Here is a 22,387-nt window from a genome sequence, read left to right as displayed (position 1 = left end):
GTAACCATGGAAAAAACGAAGGGAAAAATTTCTAAAACGCAGATCTCATAATATTATGTAACGCAAAATGATTCAATGTACTTATATTTTTATTTTGTTTGCACTTATTTAGAAAGAGAATAAAAATAAAAAAATTAATTAATTTAATTTTAAAACTTTACTTAATAATTTTAAATACATATTTGTTTAAATTTAAAGAACATTTTACTTTATTCCCAATTAATAACTAATGAAATACTTCCAAAAATTTACCAACAGTTTATTTTTTTGACATTAAAAAATTATTTCTATTGTTTTAGAAGCCAATATGTCGGGAATGGAAGCACGTGGCGATGACACAAGCCCCACTCGTGAGCCTAGGTGAGAAATACAAGTATCTATATATCTATATATAAAAACATTTTAAATAAAAAATAATATCAGAGAAAGCAACATTATTTCAACTTTTTTAGCCCCCACAGTGCTGAAACTTTTCTAAAGATTTCCTAAAGATTTATTTGAAATGTTCGGAATATTTAATTGCAATGTTTAGTGAAAATTGTGTAAAAATTTAAATGTTGAATAATAGGCGAAAATTTCATTTAAATGTTCAGGAAAGTTTCGCGCTAAAAATTTATTCCAGTGGGACATTAAAATCTTTACATAATTTTCACTAAACATTGCAATTAAATATTCCGAACATTTCAAATAAATCTTTAGGAAAGTTTCGATGCTGTAGGGGAGATAACTTCAATAATAGTTCATTAATAAACTATTTATCACATTAACTATTCGCATTTATTACATATTTTTATAAATTATTTTTTAAGCCAATAAAATTAATTTTAGTACAATTATATTATTACAATAATAATATGTTTGTTTCTAGTAACAATCAAAGAAAGTTTTTATTTAAATTACAAAGGTAATGTGAATATTTGAATTAAATAAAATGTTTTGTTTGACACAAATAAACACTTCTTATATTATCTCAACACTCAATGATAACAAAATTTATTTCATTTATTTGGACCGTTGCGGAGAGCAACACTTGATTCATTTAACATAAATGCGTAGGCATATTTAATTACTGTTGGAAATGCAGGGGAACGTCCTCCTACAGGAGAGAGTTATATATGAGAGATTCTTTTTCAATCGCCCCAGCCCAAAAAGTCAATGTTCTGGGATTGGCTTCATACTTTGGTAAATTGTTCTCCTATATGATAGTAATAAATCCCTAAAATATAAACTAATTAAAAAAATATTTGTAGAAAGTAGAGGGGGTTGAAGTTTTGACGTTAAGGGTAACATTGTCATTTTCAAATCCGTTTAACTATGACAAAAGTTAATGGATTTTAATTTATCTATAATGAATTTTATTGCATTTTTCACGTACTTTTCAAAAATGTATACGAAATTTAAAAAAAAAAAATTTTAACCCCTTTTTTTTCAAAATCAACCCTTATTTTTCGATTTTCACCCCTTCGGGTATTTTTTTTTTTTTTTTTTTTATTTTCATTGGAAAGCTGAGGTTTTTTCCCATGAGCTATGTAAATATGAAAATGGGACAACAATAATTTTGTGAGTAACAGAATATTAAAGTAGGCGGTGCCGATAAGGGGTGTACCTGGAGATCATCTTTGAGGATTTAGATAGGCACCGCCTAATTTAATATTATGTTTCTCACAAAATTATTGTTGTCCCATTTTCATATTTACATAACTCATGGGAAAAAACCTCAGCTTTCCAATGAAAATAAAAAAAAAACAAAAAAAAATTCCCGAAGGGGTGAAAATCGAAAAATAAGGGTTGATTTTGAAAAAAAAGGGGTCAAAAAATTTTTTTTTTTAAATTTTGTATACATTTTTGAAAAGTACGTGAAAAATGCAATAAAATTCATTATAGATAAATTAAAATCCATTAACTTTTGTCATAGTTAAACGGATTTGAAAATGACAATGTTACCCTTAACGTCAAAACTTCAACCCCCTCTACTTTCTACAAATATGTTTTTAATGAGTTTATATTTTAGGGATTTATTACTATCATATAGGACAACAATTTACCAAAGTATGAAGCCAATCCCAGAACATTGACTTTTTGGGCTGGGGCGATTGAAAAAGAATCTCTCATATATCTATCGTTCCTCGTATATTAAAGTGATTAGTAAAATTATTTTGAACCCCATATAGACAATATATTTGTTCCAACACGAAATGTTTGAAAATAAAATATAGATGATTTTATTATTCTTAAATTTCCGTGCAGAAATTGAAATGTGGGCCTCATGAAGTACTGATCAGATTTCCCTATCTCTCATGCTTTTTTTGAGATTATTTTTATTTTAAATAAATGACAGTTTTTATACTTTTTTTGTTTCTTACTTATATTCTATTTAAAATTGTTACATATATACAGTATATAAAAATACATAAAATTAATATTGAAATATCTCGAACACATGGAGGATCGAACCCAGGACCCTTGGGTTGCGAGCCGTGTACTCTAACCACACAACAATGTTAATCTTATCATTAACACGTCTTCTTTTTGAACACTAAGACTCTATATTACCTTTTTTTTTATATAACAATTTCTGCACGGATTATAAAGGTGAAAAAATGAATTTATTTAGAATATAATCTTTTAGTCTAAATATATATATATATATATATATATATATATATATATATATATATATATATATATATATATATATATATATATATATATATGAAAATTAAATGAAAAAAAAATAATTCTTTTAAATAATTGAATAACAAAATTTTTGGAAAAAATTTCGATAATTTTTAGACGCCCTTTTGATTGGTTAAAGGTATTTAAAAAAAATTTTTTTAGACAAAAAAAATGAAAATGAAAAATAAATTTGACTTTTTTGGATGAAAAACGGGATTAAATAAAAACGTTAGCTCGGGTTGTTTCTTATAAAAACATATAGTTTCACCTTAGAGAAAAAAATATCGTGTCTTTCACTCCAAGAAAATCGAATTTATTTTTCATTTTCATTTTTTGTGGTCAAAAAAAAATTTTTATTCAAAAATACATTTTATCAATCGAAAAGGCGTCAAAAAAACTATCAAAAACTGATAATGGAGAAAATTTGTTTTTTCACCTCGATCACTTTACCTGAAATTTATCACATAATATAGGCCTCGTGAAGAAAAAAGCTTTTACAGTAATTTTTTTTTTCGTCACTCATCCATGATATTGTCATTTTGATTATTATCGATATATTCTAAAAAAAAATTTCATAATAATATTACAAGTAAATAAAAACAAACAAGTTGCGGTGTTTTAGTTTTGCAATGCAAAATAATTGTTGTCATTTTGAGAAAAAAAAAATTGACAATGAAAATGATTAATTATAGTCAAAAGAAACTAATAAACTTTCACTCATATATTTTGCTCTTTTTGAGAAAACTATTTTAATTGGGGTATGAAATAAATTTTCTATATTTAGAAAGATCAGAACGCACAGCGTCGCATTACCAATAAGGACATCACTACTTGCAGAACCACCACCTAAAGGAAATAATGGAGCACCACCAATTCCACGACGTCATTCTGCAACCCCAACGGTACACTAAATTCTAAATTGACATAAATGTAGTTATTAGTCTACTACAAATATAACATTCTTTAATATATATATATATATTTTTTTTTTTCACCTTATTATATATCTAATAATAATTTCATATAGAATTTATGAAATTTTTCACATGTTTACTTTATTGGAAATATATATTATTTTTTAATATAAATTGGTGTATTTAATATTAATGGAGATTATTAACTGAAATTCAATTATTTCCATAATAATGGATTATTGGCTTTTCCGCTATATACAAGTAGATAACTTGATACAACTCATTAGATCCGATAAATATAAATTAAAAAGCACATACATATTTATTTGAAACAAATATATTGTATCTACTTGAACAATTATTAAATAAATATGTATTTGTAACAGAGCTACAATAAACAACTATTTATTATAGGATTGAATAAAATTATTATTTGGAACAAATAAAATTTTATTTATCACAAATAAAACATTTTTATTTGAAACAAATATATATATTTTTTTACCTCTAATATATACAGATATTTAACTTTAAAACTGGAAAAAATATTGATAAAATAATATTATATACAAAAGAAACAAATTCGTTTCAATTAAATGTTTTCTTATTTTTATTTTAACAACAGTAAGGTAAGAAAATCGAATTTTTCCAATCGAAATTAATGACTTTTTTCCCAGTTGAGTAATCCCTCTTAAAACAACACTCAGGAAACTTAAATATTTACACACTGACAATAACACGTAAAATGTATTTTTTTCTTCAACAAAAAGTATTTGCGATATTACAAAAATGTATATGAATGTTTACCATATTAATTTTTACACTGGAAAAAAATTTATTTGATTCAAAAAATCGATTATTTGACTCTTATCAAATAAATATTTACTTGAACCAAATAATTTTTATTAGAATTAAAGAAACTGTATTTGAATCGGGCAAAATTATAGTAACCAGTAATAAGCCAGCACTGGTAGATATTCAAAATTCAGGGTTCTTTTTGCTTTTTACATTAATTGAGCAGCTGGAACGAAGAACCGACTCTTCGCTCGAACCATTAACTATTAATAATAATAATAAATTATTATAATAACTTTTAAATTGTTATTTTTTTATATTAACATTTTACTCTTTATTTCATTAGTCAAATAATTTATCTTCAAATATTATAAAATATATATTAATTATTTGTATTCGTTTAAATTACCGAAATTGACTGAAATTATTGGTTAAAATAGAGTTTATTTGATTCAAATATATTTTTTAAGTGCAAGAAAAAAAATTTGAGAACTTCATTAATAATGTTTTTTTATTATTAAAAAGTTTTAATATTAAATTTAAATTTCATAATTCCGTTTTTTATTTGATTCAAATATATTTTTTCAGTGTAAGAAAAAAAATTTGAGAACTTCATTAATTATGTTTTTTTATTAAAAATAATTTTTTTTTGTTAAATTTAAACTTAGGTAAATAAAAAAAAATTTTCAGGATGAAAATTAGTTTCAACATAAACCTCATTTTAAAAAATTCTGTCCAAAATGTAAATTGAGTTAAAATTCGGTTAAATAAAAGTTTTGTTAAATGTGAATTTGAAATAAAATGGTTTAGATATGAAAATTTGGTTTAAAATAAATTTTACTTTAATATACGATTTAAGGTATACACTAGTGTTGAATTATCCTGAATTATCTGAAGTATTGTGAATTATCATGAATTATCCTGAATTATCTCGAATTAATATGAATTATTCTGAATTATCTGAAGTAATATGAATTATCATGAATTACTTTGAATTATCTCAAATTACTATGAATTATCTTGAAGTATATGAATTATCATGAATTATCTGAAGTATCGTGAATTATCATGAATTATATTGAAATATGAAGTAGACCTTTTAGTAGGTCTTTACATTGATTTTCAAATTCTTACATTAAATAAAACTCGAATTAATATATAAGTTTTAGAATATAATACTCATGCATTTGTTTTACATTATTTATATAAATATTTATAGGTAGCACCTCCACCAATACCATTGAGGCCTCCGGTAATTCCAAAAAGAAATAGAAATGAACGTCCCCTTCTTCCAGCAACGAAAACAATTAATCGTTCAGAAATGAAGAAAAAAACAAACAACGAGACAATTATTACATCGTCCGGTGGGTATTTGGGTCCAATGATGATGATGGAGACATGGCACAATCATTCTGATGTGCAGTGTGAAAAATTGATTAATATCGAGCAGCCGATCAACTTAACAGGTCCATCCAGATTGGAAGCAAAGGAATTTGTCGACAATTCCGATAAGCTCGATTTCAACAAGACACTACTTAAGGACGCCTCGAGCTTTGAGGAACTTCCGAAGACATCCAGGGACATTGAGAATCGTCCTCACGAGAAGATAATCAAGGGTACGGATCTAAACATCGGGGAACTTAAAAAAGTCGAAAACCATTCACAACAATGTTCAACGACACAGAAGTGCAGGTAGGATTCTTGAATTAAATTAAAATATTATATAGTTAATACAAAATAATATTTATGGGTCAATCCATTTTATTTAAACTCACTGACAAAGAAAAATATTTAGTCCGAGCAAACAAAATCTGTTTGGCTAAAACAAATAATTTTGTTAGTTTTGTTAGCAATCAAACTGTTTGGTTGAATAAACAAAATTATTTTGTGGAGTGTTTTTTAAAACGTTTCCATATCAATTACTTCATCTATTGAGAAAATATTTGTTTTTAATAAACATATGGAAATATACGCCTAGCGTAAATTTAGTCTTAAAAGATAATCGAAATAATAGCATAACTAGGTATGACTCAAAATGAATAAAATGTCATTTTTTTTGTGGTTATAATACGGATGCCCGTCGGACCTCGGTACAAATAATAACAATTCAAATTACAGATGAATTCGAAAAACGTATGTTTACATAAAACAGAAAACATCTATATTACCTATTTACATTAACGAAAGAAATACAACGAAATTTAACGTAAACGATCGATACAAAGTAATAGAAAAAGAAGTTAAAACGATCAAAATAAAGAAAACGTTACGTATTGTTCTTTACGCTAGAAGTTTGGTAACGACGCCATTTTTAGTCGCCTTCTACGCAGGTTGATCGCGATTCGCTGACGTGGTAAAACCATGCAGTAAAACTGCTCATAAGGTAATACCTCCTCGTCTGTGGTAAAACCATTTATTGCATCCATATGGGCTTGTAGTAAAATTACTACTTTGAGGTAAGACCTCTTGCCCGTGGTAAGACCACTTCGGACTGCGTGTCCTACTGCGGTAAGACCGATGAAATGCATGCTCGGGATTTCGGTGGGGACCACTACAGCAGCGCGCGTATCGTGAATGGATACTACATATGGTTTTGCTTCGCCGGTAACGTAATTATCGACCTCCGATAAATTTACAAAATAAATATATTATAATTTTCAAACTTTCGTCACAACAAAAACAGCCTGTTTTGTTGCGTCAATCAAATTGTTTTGTAATGCCAACCAAAATATTGTTTTTACAACCAGTAATGATCAACTGAACGATTTTGTTTAGTTCACTAAATTTTTTTTTCTCAGTGTAAAGTTCTCGTCGACTAATTTTGAAAAATTACACTAGGGCTACAATTTCTCAAACGGTTTATCTAAAATTAATAAAAAATTTTTAATGTTAAATGGTTTTATATTCTTTCTGTAATAAAAATAAAAAGTTTCTGAAAATATTATAGAACAAAATAGAATTTATTTATTAAAATTATAAACAATAAAAATATTTAGATGTTTTAAATTAAAAACACAAAAATTAATTCCCAAAGTCTTATATTTTTTTGTTTTTTATTTTTATTATCGTTTTATATTTAATAATAATTAAAAAAATAAATGTTTAATGAAAATAGTATTTCTGCGGAATATTCGAGTGATATATAAAGTGAACAAGTAATTATGAAAGTACTATATATCTTCATGCGCCATTATTTAAAGATTAAATCAGTCATTGTGGTTATGCAATAAACAATTAATTGAATCATTCTATGTTCTAAGAGACTTAAATGTTACAGTTTCTGCATCAGGCTTAAGTCTTTTAGACAATATATAACGGTCGACTTGATGTGCAATGAAGTTTTCATCCGATGGTTTCAGATGCAATGAAATTAGAACGATAATACGCATTTAATGAATCTCTCATATAGACGCAAATTTAAAGTCATTTTATGGAAAACAGATTATGCAAGTTAAAATTGAAATTAAAGAATAATTATCACATCACAATTTAAATTAATTTTCTTTCTAATTAAGAAAAAACATTTTTAAAAAAAACTCCATTCAAAGAGAAAATAATTTTATCAACATCAAAGTAAAAAAAAGATCCATTTTAAAGTAGATAAATTACATTAAGAAAATTAAATCCGCCTTTCTCAGATGAAATAAAAAAAAGTTTACAAAACAAAACAAAATTTATCAAAAAGTTTAAATATAAAAAAAAAGTTTGTTTAAATCGAGGAAATAATGTTGAATAAATTTTTTTTTATTTTAAAACTATGAGTATCCAAAAAATTATATATATATATTTTTTTATTCTTTGTATATAAAGAAAAGAAAAAGATAAAAAAAAGAGAGAGCTTTGAATCGATCGGTTCACAATTGACTTTTGTTACCTTTTAAAAGGATGAAAACATCGCGAAAACCTTTTAAGCAAAGTTTGCTTTCATATATATATATATTTTTTTTTCTTTAGAGGCCAGAACGAGAGGTCAAACCTCCTCGATGGAGATGGGTTATTGAGAAAAAAAGGTTTCTCGCGAGATAAGACTTTTTTAAATAGAGAGATAAATTTTGAGAATATTTCTTGTTTGGCACGAAATCGGCAAGAAATTGAAAAACATTCTAAATTTGAACAATTGCAGGCGGCATCACAAAATTTAGAAAGACATCTTCATCATGATGAAACGTCAACTGTTGTTTATCAACATGTTACAAATAACAATAATGTTGATGATTCTCAAGGATTGCGTGACGATATTGAGAGACATTTTCACGAGATATCACCGAAATTTGATGAATTACAAAAAGCATCACACGAATTAGAGAGAAAATTACAGGAGAAAAGTGTAATTAGTGCAATTGAAAAAACATATCGTCTTAAATATGAGGCAGAATTGGAGAAAGCACGTGTTATGCAAAATAATAATAATTTACACAAAGAAAAGAATAATAGTGAAAAATTAGAAAAATTACCAAAGGCAACACAGACTAATTTACCGCCACCTTTGAGTTCCATTTGTCAAAATTCATCAGTACCAAAGCCCATCAGTGTTCGACAAGACAGCAATGTGTCTTCTGATAGTTTCAGTCAAACAAGTTCACCAAGTTATACGAGTAAAACCATGGAGGCACCATTAATACCACAAAGGCAATCAAATGGGAAAATTCCAGGTAAGAAATTTTTTTTTTAAATCTACAATAATTAGGGGAGAGTGCACAACAATAAGACACTTTAATTTTCTGAAAAAACGACTTAAAAAAATTGTCCTTACTCTAAATGTAAATCATGTTTATATCTCCAAAAATTTTAGCTACACTGATTCATTATTTACAAAAAAAAAAATGAAAAAACTGTTTTTACCATAGCAGAAATTTTTTTGCTTAAAATACAATAATGATTTTTATATAAATATAAGACAGTTTTGTTTTTAAATTTTACTTACTACTTCGTTTACTTAGGCTTCGGAGTTATAGACAATTAAAAAAAGGTAGTCAGGGTTGCACTGTAAAAAGAAAGGTATTAATTTAATACCGATTTCAGGTACTAAATTGTCATTTGGTACCTAAAATCGGTATTGTTTTAGTACTTTCTTTTTACAGTGTGAGCCACTGTAGAAAATCAATGAAATATGCAGATAAATGATTAATAATGACCTTTAAATGATAGAATGGCGCTCAAATACACTTGGAAATGAGAAAAAGAACCATGAAATTGAAATAAAAAGCCCTTATTAAATGTCGACATTTTTGCGATTAGATTTTCGCTTATATCACAAAGCTGGTCTGAAAAGTGAAAAAAGATTTTGAAAAATTTGTATTTCCTTTCTTTCCAATGAAAGTGGAGTTTTTAACACATCTTTAAGTCGAAAAATGAATTTCCATTGCAAGAACGCTTCATAATTGCAAAATTTTGGGTGGCTCAATTCTGACTCACGCGTCGTTTAATGTTATATCACACACAAAATAAACGCGTGATACAAACACCAAATTACGCTCCTTATTTTCATATAACATCTTAATAAATAATTCTAGTCAACTTACTTTGTCTTTGACATATTTTTTCTGTACTTAATTGTCTTCTTTTGAAAAAACAAAAAAGTTTTTTAATGTGCGTATAGCACTGACTCGCATAATACGTCTTTATTGTTCGCATACTTTACTGCAACACATGTGAAAAGTTCGCTGACATTGCTAACAAGTACTTACATACAAAGACAGATGGCGCTAGTGTGATAAAACAAAATAAACGCGATGGCTCAACTCTGACAACTGTCCAACCCTGACTACTATCCCCTACTTTCTTGTAATTGCTTGTGCTCAAAAATTAACCCTTAGATTGTAAGGTGGTTTTAGATCTACCTTGACTGTAACCATAGGTCACTCGTGCCCGGCGCTTTAAAAAATCGGACAAAATTCATAATGTTGCATTAACTATCGTAGAATAAGAACCAATCATTATATTGTTGAAATGTTTATTTGTTTAAATAATATATTTGTTTAAACAAACAAAAATAAATTTTTCCAAAAAAATCATAATTTTTAATAAAATCAATATTTTTTAAAATTTCAAACGCCATGAGTAAAGCTTAAAAGTGGTAGTTTAATGGGGCCGTCCAGATACCACGTGGACAATTTTTCATCACTTTTTGACCCCCCCTCCCCCCCTCGTGGACAATTGTGGACTTTTGACGAACCCCCCACCCCCCCTAAATGTCCACGTGGACTTTTTTTGGTGAAAATTTTTTGTTTGTATGTTTCATATTTTAAAATGGTAAATAAATAGATATTTAATAGTTATTAGAAAACATTTAGTCACTGTTTCTTTTAATTATAAAAATAATTTTCAAGTTTACTGCTAGTAAACTTAAAATTTTGCTAAGCAAAATAACATTTTTGGTTGAATCACATAACAATCACATTGGTAACACATCTTAGAATAACGTTTACCAACTAAATACCATTATTTTTAGGGTTCCGTACTCGGTTCGGAACCCTATTAATATCGGTTTTTTTGAAATCGTGTACCCCCCCCCCTAGCGGCCACATAAATTTATCTGGAGGGCTGAAAATTAGTACACATATGTATTTTCGCGTGTAGATTACAGGAAAATTATAGCGAACTTGATTGGAATTGATTAACATAGCGTTGTCAAGGAAAAACCATGAATTTTTACGAAAAATGCCTAAAAATGACTATGTACCCCCCCCCTAGCGGCCACATCTTTTGACATAAAGAGCTCAAATTTGACACACTTACGTATTTTTACGTGAAAATTACAGGAAAATTATAGCGAACTTGATTCGGATCAATTTACATAGCGTTGTCAAGGAAAAATCAAAAATTTCGAAAAAAATAATTTATTCTCCCTAGCGCACACAATATTCAACCCAGACAGATCATATTTAGTATACAAATGTATTTTTACGGGAAAAATACAGGGGAAAAAAAGCGGTCACGATTAGAGTTGATGATTAACTTTTTATCAAGTTTTTCAAGAAAAAATGACAATTTTAGAAAAAAAATGTATTTTTCCACCAAAAACGAACAAAATTTTATTTAAAGGAAATTAAATTTATATATTTTAACGTATTTTTACGTGTAGATTACAAGAAAAATATAGCGAGCATGATTGGAGTTGATTATCATAGCGTTGTCAAGGAAAAACCATGAATTTTTACGAAAAATACCTAAAAATGAGTATGTACCCCCCCCCCCTAGCGGCCACATCTTTTGACATAAAGAGCTCAAATTTGACACACTTACGTATTTTTACGTGAAAATTACAGGAAAATTATAGCGAACTTGATTCGGATTAATTTACATAGCGTTGTCAAGGAAAAATCAAAAATTTCGAAAAAAATGATTTATTCTCCCTAGCGCACACAATATTCAATCCAGACTGTTCATACTTGCTGTAAAACTCAATTTTTGCGTGAAAAATACAGGGAAAAAATGTAAGCGCGATTGGAGTTGATGATCAATTTTTATCAAATTTTTGAAGAAAAATGATAAATTTCAGAAAAAAATGTATTTTTCCGCAAAAAACGAAAAAAGTTTTTCTACAGTGATTCAAATTTATATATTTTGACGTATTTTTACGTGTAGATTACAAAAAAAATATAGCGAGGATGATTGGAGTTGATTTTTCTGGAATTAATAAACAAATTTTATTTTTTAGATAACTTTCGATTTTTCCTTGACAAGCAGCTACTAGCCTTATATCAATATCTTAAGTTTTATCTCTTTTTGACTTAGAAAGATAAAATTTAATATTCAATATATTTTTAAAATGTAAATACAATAAAAATATTGCGAGTTGAAATAAAATTATGTTTCTTATATTTTTTTAGTAAAATATTTTTTAAAAAATAAAATCGGACAAGTGCGAGTTACACTCGCACTGAAATCGAGGGTTCCGTACTCGAAGCGAACTTATTTGGTATAAAAACAAATGTTTAAAAAATATGTGTTGTATGACAACTAATATAAGTGATACAAAAAGGAACAATTTTGTAAAATTCAAGAAAATTGTTCCTTTTTGTATCACTTATATTAGTTGTCATACAACACATATTTTTTAAACATTTGTTTTTATACCAAATAAGTTCGCTTCGAGTACGGAACCCTCGATTTCAGTGCGAGTGTAACTCGCACTTGTCCGATTTTATTTGGTATCGTGAAGATATTTTTGGCAAAAATATTTCAAATTACTCTACAAACTAAAAATACATAAATCTTTTTGGCAACAAATCTTAAATTATTATCGATCACTATAACTAAAAATACAATGTATGGTAGAATTAAAATATTTATGCCAGGAATATCTGAAAATTATCGTATAAAATAAAAGTAGGTAAATCTTTATGGTAACAAATCTTAAAATAATATCGAAAAAACCACAAATCTACTAATCGTCATCTATATTATCATTGCTGATCCATGGTTGTGTTAACCATTCGGCAAGATTATCAGTTGCGAAAAAATCAATGGAGCTCTCTGAAGTTACATTATATTTTCCATCTCTACACAACAAGTTCCGTTTCTTCATCCCAATCCTCTGTATTTCTTTTACGTTGATTTTTATATAATATTTTAACGTGAGTAGTTAAGTGCGACTTTGCGGCAAAATAAAGGCCACATTCACTGCATATGCATTTTAAAATTTTAAAAACAGTCTGTTAGTTGATTAAAGTATTTTGAGTCAATAGTAGTTTCAAAATTCAAGATGTATTTCAAATCAAAATTTGTTACGCTGAGTATCAAAATTTTTTATCGGAGTCCTATTTGTGGAATCTTTTTAAGGGGTCACTTACCTTCCCAGTAAAAAATAAAAGATACAAGAAAAGTGGATTCCGGTTACAAGCTCAATAGCTGGTAAACGAATCCCTGAGAATCTCGGATACAAGCACTTTTCCGTATCCAAAATGCTCATAAGTTTGTAAACGCACTGAAACGAACGACTTTTGTAGGGCTTTTAATCAAGAAAAACAAGTAAATGAATGCAGAAACGTTGGGAAATTAAATTAGAAGCAAAAATAAATAATTATGTTTTAAAGAAACGTACACTTAAACAAAAAACAATTATTCTTACTAATTCTAACTTCTGCATTAAAAACATTGTGAAGGCAGTGTTTTGTTGGCGATTTTACCTTGTTATTCGGAAAATATGGTTTTCTATCTTACCGACATTGGATATTAATTTAACGCGGTTTTTTTTGATTTTCTAATTTCAAAAGCAATTCAAAATAATCAAAATGTTATTAAACATAATTAAGTGCTAATTTTTAATTTCCTTTACCACTTTTTATTAAATAATTTTATATTTCTATTGAAATTGAAAATTCGACAAAACCTGCGTTAAATTAATATCCAATGTCGGTAAGGTAGAAAACCATATTTTCCCAATAACAAGGTAAAATTACCAAGAAAACACTGTTTTTCCAATGTTTTCAACGCAGGGGTTAGAATTAGTAAGAATAATTGTTTTATGTTTAAATGTATTTTTCTTTAATAAAGAATCATTTATTTTTGCTACTAATTTCATTTCCCATCGTTTCTGGATCCATTTAATTGCTTTTTCTTGATTAAAAGCTTTACAAAAGTCGTCCGTTTCAGTGCGTTTACAAGCTGTACATCATTTCGGATATCGAAAACTGCTCGTATCCGAGATTCTCACGGATTCGTTTACCAGCTATTGATCTTGTAACCGGAATCCGCTGTTCTTGCATCTTTTATTTTTTACTGGGTTGCAGTACAGGTAGTACTGAAGGGCAGTACAAATCATAAGGGAGATTTTGAGGTAAATCATTCACAGTAGGTCTTAAATTCATTAAAAATGAAATTGTAATTTATGAGAATTCGGATTTAGGCGGGTTTGTTATGATTTCTCACGTGTAGCACACCAGCCGGCGTATATTGATTCGATAAAACTCAAACGAAATCGATAAAAATATCGAATGACTTGCGCAGCGCTGCATAATACACTGGCGCGAAATTTAAAAGAGGGATAAAAAACAATAAATAAAATTTCATTTTTACTGGGTCCACGTGGATATTTGCTTTGACCTCCCCCCCTCGTGGACAATCGTGAACTTTTGACGAACCCCCCCTCCCCCAAAACTGTCCACGTGGTATATGGACGGCCCCATTAAGGGGAAAAAAAATACTGAAAGTCTGTATGAATAAAAGCTAGCAAGGGGTGTCATTTTTCGAAAGGCACGAGTGACCCATGGTTAAGGGTTAAACACTCAACAATGAGACAGGCAAAAGTTTAAGTTTATGAAACAGAGAAAAAAAATTTACGTCTGACTAAAACTAATCTCCACTACTATGTAATTCCAAAATATGAAATAATAATATGTAGTTCCCATAATGGTCAATATTAACTGTGGAAAATCTTTTAAAATAAGTAAATATTTATAAATATTAATAAAAAAACATTTATCAGTTAAAAAACCCAATTAAATTATTCCTATGACTTTTTAGAAAAATTTAAAAAAATGGTCATCAAGCAAATTACTGAAAATTATTTTTGTACAGAATTTCTATACATTTTAAAAAGTTGAATAAAATAATATATGAAGAAATAGTTTGAAAATATATAATTATGAATGAAAGTTTTGTTTAAATTGCAGATAGAGCATTGACTGAACACCCACCAGGAAGCCCAATCACAAAATCTATGAGCACTCCAGCTAGTTTACAAACGATTGTGAGATTTCACAGTGGCAGCAATATGTCCTTCAACCATAAAGTGAGTAGTCCTTAAATTCCCTTAAAGTGCATTTCAGAATCGATCTTTGAAAGAGAATGAAACTGTATCTATATATATATGTATATATATATATATATATATATAGAATGCTCAATTATAGTTTGAGGAACTTTAATGATCATTGTTTGACGTTCCATTTTGATAATAACTACACATTGTCTTAAATGGGGCGGTATAGATTCTACACAAATAAACCCTACACGAGAAAATTGCGCACCGATAATTTTACAAAAAAAATCCTACACTTGGACAATAAGCAAAATAAAATTAATTAACAAATTTTTACTTTACACAATTAAATCAAACATAATTTTATTCTACACATTCAATTGCACACAGGAAAACCCTACACCGTTAACTCTGAAAAAAAATCGTGTAGGGTTTTCCTGAGTGCAATTTAATTTGTACGGTTATATTTTGTAGTATTTAATCGTTTAGAAATTTTATTATTTGTTTTTAAATTTTATTCCGCATATTATTGTGTAGAATTTTTTTTTTCAGAGTTAACGGTGTAGGGTTTTCCTGTGTGCAATTGAATGTGTAGAATAAAATTATGTTTGATTTAGGGCCAGTTTCATCAACTCCGGTTAAAAGTTAATCAGCTATTAAATCCCTAACCGACCAATCATGAGCGGTTAAATTGGCTTTAATCGCTGATTAACTTTTAACCATAGTTGGTGAAACCGGCCCTTAATTGTGTAAAGTAAAAATTTGTTAATTAATTTTATTTTGCTTATTGTCCAAGTGTAGGATTTTTTTTTTTGTAAAATTATCGGTGCGCAATTTTCTCGTGTAGGGTTTATTTGTGTAGAATCTATACTGCTCTAATCAGACTTTAGTTGGCACAACGAAAATTTAGTTGAAACAAAAATTTGGTTGCACATTATGATATTAAACAAAATATTTTGTTGTCAACTAAATTCTTTTTTCTCAGTGCAAATAGTCTATTGTGCCAGAAAATGTTTATTTATTTAATTTTTAAGTAAAAATATAGTCTATACACTGAGAAAAATGTTTAGTATCATCTACCAAAGTTTGGTTCTCTCTACCAAATTTTTTATTTGATATATGTGCAACTAATCGATCCGTTTGGTTCGGGCTACTAAATTTTTTCGTTGAATCATTTTGTTCGGTCTACCAAATTTTTTGTTTTGCACAACTAACTTATTGTTTTTAAACAAACAAAAAATTTAGTTAAATAAAAATTTTTTTTTTGTTTTCTCAACCAACTTATTTTTTTGTTTCACCCTTTTCTCTTTATATAACCTATACCTATGCCTACTTAAATTAATTTCTATCGCGGAAAAAACCTAACACTGCTGGGGCTCGAACCCTCAGACTACGCAACGCTAGTCGAGAACGCTGACCACTACTCTACGAATCCTACTAACAATTTGAGATTAAATCATTTTCACAATGTATAAAAGCTGGAAAAAAACTTTCGTTCTTGTAACAAGTTTTATTTATTTATTTTCACTACACAAACTTTTTTTTTTAAAAAATGTCTGAAAAACATAAAAACTTCAACACTGAAACTTCACGACGCGAACGACATATGGTTAATGTTGACATCCCGTGAATGGGAAGCGACGCCATATTTACGAGAAGAGCGCGTGCGCAATACAGCATGTCAGCTATTTAGTACTGGGAACCAAACTATTTAGTTCGTAAACATGAAAGCTTCAAATATATTTTTTGGTAGAGCCAACTAAACTTCCCGATTTATTGCCACTTTCTATTCTGTTGTGACAACCATATTTTAGTAACGCCAACTAAAAAAGCTCAACTAAATTATTTTCTTATTATTACGAAATTATTTTTCTCAGTGTAGTTTAAGAGTTTTTGTTTTAAAGAAAAACATTATTTTATAACATAAATAGTTAAAAGTTAATTTTTAACAAAAATAGCCATATTTGTAAAATATTGGAGGATAAATTCCTAAACTTTGAAAAAAGTTCATTTTGGGAAAATTTTTACTATTCACCAAAGTTTAGCATTCAAAAAAAGATATAGGTATATGTTTTTTTTAGAAATCTTTTTTCCATAACATTTTTATTCTAAAGACACTTTATTTTCACTACGCTGTATGTAATGGAGTAATCATAAGTAGAAAAAGCAGAGTTTCGTCAGACATATATATATATAATTTTCTTATAGAAGACGAAGTTGCATTTGTTGCAGAAAAAAATTTAATTTCTAACAATAAATAAAAAAATATTAATGTCAAAAAAAGATTTGACAAATAACTTGACGAAATATACAACTTTTTAAAGTAGAAAAATTACAGTTTTGTCAGACGAATTTTTTTTTTGCATTTATAATTTTAAATGGTTAATACAATATTTATCTTAAAAAGTTGGTAATATTCTATTTTAATATTTTAGATACTAAATAAATTAATTTTGCAAAAAAAAATCCATTTTTAAGTAGAAAAAGTATACAATTATTTTTTAAGTGAAAAAAGCAACATTTTTGTCAGACAGAAAATGATATTATACAATTTATTATTATTATTAAATTATCTATCTTTAATGGATAAAATTAATTTTTTTTTCAAAAAAATTTTTCTTTTTATTGTGCAGATAATTAGAGATATGAGAAGACCCAGTAGTCATTTTGTAACGAGAGGAAGATTTCGATTTAGGTTTGCTCAAGTTCTCGCGAACGTAATAGCATTAATGGTCATTGCTGGTGGCTTGGCAGCATATTTTAAAAGTAAGTGCAACTTCTTTTTTCATGAAAAGTGTTGTCAAGCATATTTACTGATGCCAAAAATAAAAAAAAACAAAATGTCTTCAGATAGTTTAATACTCTTTTTATATTTTTATAAAGAATGATTTACTCTCTAAATTTGAATTAGCTAAAATTTCACTGTTTGAATCAGCGAATAAAGTTTTCACTGCAAATCAGCGGATACAGCTAATAAAATAGCGAAACACGAATCGGCGAACGTCGGTCATTTTCGTCGGAAGATAAATTTATTTTTAAAATGGAGTATTTCGCTGATTGAAATAGTTGTTAGTCGCTGATTCGCAGCTGCATACTTATAGCTTTTTCAATCAGCGACTATTCGCTGCCAATCAGCGGATTTTAGCTGATTCAAATTTAGAGAGTATTCGTAAAATTTAACAAATAATAATGCACTCAGAGAAAAAATTTCTTTCATTTAAAGAAACGAATGTTTTTCTTTTATTAAAAATAAAATTTTCTTTGAATGAAAGAAATTTGTGCATTAAATCAAAGAAATGCTAACATTGATATAGGGTCAAACACAGTTCAAATGTAAACTTGCAGCAACGTTGCGGCAAGCTTGCCGCGCAATATTGCCAACCTTGCACGGCAAACTTGCTGCAAGCATCAAATATTCCACCAGACCCAAGATTACCGAAAGATGTCAGTGTAAGGTTAATGCAACCTTGCTACAAGCATACCGTGCAAGCTTACTGAGTAATATCTTGCGATTATCTTATTGTGCAATCTTGTAGTAACCTTACACTGCAACCTTTCGGTAAGCTTACAATACAAGTGAGGGTCAGGTGGGACATTTAAAGCTTGCACTGAGCTTGCGGTAAGTTTGCTCTACAAGTTTGGCAATACTGCGCGGAAAGCTTGCCCCAATGTTGCTGCAAATTCAGGTGCTATTTGGAAAGAAGCATTTATTTGAATTAAATAAAAAATTTATTTGAAACGAAGATAATTTTTTTTTTAATCAAAGATAGTTTGTTTGAAACAAATATATTTTCTTTGTATCAAAGAAAAATTTGTCAAAGAAATTGATTTTTTCATTCTAAAAAATTATTTCTTTAATAATCGTTTATCATAAACGTTGCGTACTTTAGCATCGTATAATTTCTCTATTTGAAACAAATATCATTTGATAATTATATGATACAAATAAATATTTATTTAATAATAGTCAAATAATCAATTATTTGAATCAAATAAATTTTTTTTCAGTGTTAAAGTAAATATATATATAGAACGTGTCTACGAATAAAGAGAGAAATTTAAAATCGCATAGTTATCAAAATTTTTGTCTTCATCACACAATACCATATATATGATTTCAAGAATATGATGACTGTTTCAAAGTGTTCTGGAAGTTATTATATTGGCATCTCGAATGAAGAGAGATACAAATGTTCTGTCTTTCTCTCTGTGTCGTATATCTATGTTTATATAGACGAGAGAGGGAGAGAGAGAAAGAGCGATGAGCTTTGTAACCAACGAGGATCAATAGTCTTCTCATGTACCAACTTCTGTCAACAAGTTCACAAATACTATATATATATATATGTATATACAATATTGACAATGTGGTACAGAATCTTACATATCAACTTTTTACTATACATCATTATTCTAAATTCAAATGAAAAAATATTCCAAAACACTCTCCTCTGCTAAATATATTATAGAAAATATATAAATTTATCATTAATCAATAAATATTTTTTATTATTATTTACTATGAATAATAATAATAAATATAAAACAAATTAAAATTTTGATTATAATTTCTTTTAATCAATTTTGCGAAAAAAATGATTTTTATTGATTTACTTCATTTTTGAATTATATACGAGAGATTAAAATTAAACTCCATTATAATAGCAATAAAAAATTTAAACTTTCTCTTAATCTTTTAATCATTTAACGAGAGAGGGAGGAAGGGAGAAATCTGGGTTTACCCTGGAAAGTGAATTGTAGGAGATATGTGTGTACGTAATCTGTGGACCATTTTGAAACCATCTCTTTCTATATATATATATATATACCAATATATACAGATATATATATATATATAGAGTTGCTGGTGTACTATATAGTGGTTTAAATTACGATCCGGGAAAGAGAATAGTAGTTACGAAGGGGATGATTTTCGTATGAGTATATTGCTTCGGGATTTCTCTTTTTCGACTATTTCACATGACCAGCAAAACTCGCGCACTGTTATTTAACGACATTTTTCATTCACTCTTTAACTTTCGAGACAGCTATCTATGTACATGATTCCCATAAATTGATCAAGTCGACAATTTTAACCCTCTCTTGGAAATATTTATATATCTCCAAACTCTATATACGCTTTGCAGTTGATTTAATTTCACTTTTTATTGTATTTTCAAAATTTACTTCTTTAATCAAAAAAGGTGTTCTCTTCACATTTTCAAGCGTTATATACACTGAGAAAAAAATATATTTGATTCAAATGATCGATTACTTGATCAAATAAATATTTATTTCTATTAAATAATTGGTTGTGATAGGTACACTTTTTCTAAAAAATAATTTCTATTTTTTTTTTAAACTTTTTTTTTAACAAAGTTTAATTTAAAAAATTTTTTTCTATAAACAAATTCAATTTATAATAACGAATTTAAATACAAATATTACAGTTCAGATTGAAATTAAATAGAAATTGTTTTTTGTTATTCGTAAGGGAGAAGGCATATCAGTTGTTCGTTATAAAGTCAAAAATAAAATATTTGAATTTAAAAATATTATAAACTATTACAACAATTTTGAGAATTAAAAGTTTTCAGAAATATATATTTTAAAAAACCAATTTTGATAGAAAAAACTTTTTTTTAGAAAATCGATTTCATTAGAAATTGCCTTTTTTAGAAAAAAAAAGTATTAGAAAATATTTTTCAAAAAAAGTGACCACTTACCAAATAATTATTATTTGTGTCAATTAAATGGCATTTGTTTTGAATACAAAAATTGTTGATTCAAATATACAATTTATATTGTAATACAAATTTATTTAATTCAAATAAAATTTGTTTGATAATAGTCAAGTAACGAATTATATTTGAATGAAATAATTTTTTTTTAATTATTTACGTAATAAACTTTTATATAGAGAAAAAAAAATTTAGTGCTTATACAAAAAAAAAAAGTTATTTCTTCTCTGAAAATAAAGATTTATTCTTTCAACTCAAAAAAAGTAATTTACTACCTATAAATAATACAATTCATTGAAATTTTGGTCTTAAAAATGAATCATGAAAATTTAAATTTCCCAGAAAAAATTGTACAAAACAATATATAAACCAGAAAAAGAATATTTTTTTTTTTTTAATTATGCTTTCAATTAATATTATGATTATTATGAAATTACATATTAAAATTCTCACAGGTTATACCACAAATACTGTAAGAATGGAAAATATATACACGACAAGTACACTTATGGTGCCAAAACCAATTAAATCTGTGATGGAAGAAAAAAATCCATCGCCCGGTGTATGCCTCCCAGTTATCGTTAACTTCTGCCAATATCACAAGGTAAACTTTTTCTTCTTTCTAATTTTATCGTTATAAAGAAATTATAAAGATATTTCTATATAATTTAAAAAAAAAATTCTCAGTCACTAACCGTTGTAGGTATTAGTGGTGAATGTAAATCAATACTATTTAACACTTTTTTTTTTTGATAAACATGTCAGAGGAAAAATATAGAAAGTTTCATGAATTTGAGAAACTTAATTTCATCTTATCTAATGTCGCAGAAAATGACATTTTGCAACTCCTCTGTACCTATACTTTCATCGATCCACCAGTTCTCAGTTGAATGTCGTACTAAAATTCGTAAAATGAGGTCATTATGAAAAGAGAATTTCATTTTCAGAAGAAAAAAATTCTTGGTACACTACTTAAAAGTTATTCTGTTAGATAATTTGACGCTTCTTCTTGTAATTAAAACAAGTTCTCGAATTAAAAAAAAAAAAAAAATTCATAATTGATAGAAACTTTTTTCATATTAAGTAATTTTAGACATTAATAAATTAAATTAATTTTTAAAATTAATTTTTAAATCACTATAAACGAAAAAAATTAATTCGACTTTTTGATATAAAAAATAAAAAAATATTAACAAATTCTGAAATAATTGATTTCACAATTTGGACTATTATAAATATTATTTTTATAGATACAAAATTTTACAATAATCTTTTTTTACAATAAAAAACTCGACTCTTTGAAATTTATTTTTAGCTTTCATAAAAAAAAAAAAATGTAAAAATGAATGTATGCATTTGTAACATGTCGAGATGAGGGCTTTTAAAAAAAAACGTGTAAAAGCCATTTACACCACAGGGGGAAAAAATTCAAATACCTTGTGAATTCATTTTTCTTATATATATATATATATGTTTCGCATACAAATTTTTTTTCTTTAAATAGAATATTATTACCAAAATTAAAAAAAATAATTTTCTTTAATTATTAACTGTTT

At 27.3% G+C, this 22,387-nt stretch overlaps 1 protein-coding gene across 2 annotated transcripts in view; it reads left to right on the top strand.

Annotated features, from left to right (window-relative positions):
- The window catches only part of LOC127278666 (uncharacterized), a 54,956-nt gene that overhangs the window by 9,298 nt on the left and 23,271 nt on the right, over positions 1–22,387 (top strand). For both annotated transcript variants that reach the window (XM_051300479.1, XM_051300478.1), the window contains exons 2-8: positions 300–360; positions 3,461–3,578; positions 5,605–6,077; positions 8,340–9,037; positions 15,002–15,120; positions 17,724–17,856; positions 21,287–21,435. In XM_051300479.1, coding sequence (XP_051156436.1) covers positions 308–360; positions 3,461–3,578; positions 5,605–6,077; positions 8,340–9,037; positions 15,002–15,120; positions 17,724–17,856; positions 21,287–21,435 — 1,743 coding nt within the window. In that variant the 5' untranslated portion in view covers positions 300–307. The remainder of the gene's footprint in view (positions 1–299; positions 361–3,460; positions 3,579–5,604; positions 6,078–8,339; positions 9,038–15,001; positions 15,121–17,723; positions 17,857–21,286; positions 21,436–22,387) is intronic.

The sequence above is a fragment of the Leptopilina boulardi genome, unplaced genomic scaffold, assembly GCF_019393585.1.
Source record: "Leptopilina boulardi isolate dan_hultmark-lab unplaced genomic scaffold, ZJU_Lbou_2.1 LbouV2_210, whole genome shotgun sequence".
NCBI classification, from domain to species: Eukaryota; Metazoa; Arthropoda; class Insecta; order Hymenoptera; family Figitidae; genus Leptopilina; species Leptopilina boulardi.
Note: the sequence above shows the minus strand (reverse complement) of the source record. Positions and strands in the feature narration are given on the sequence as shown.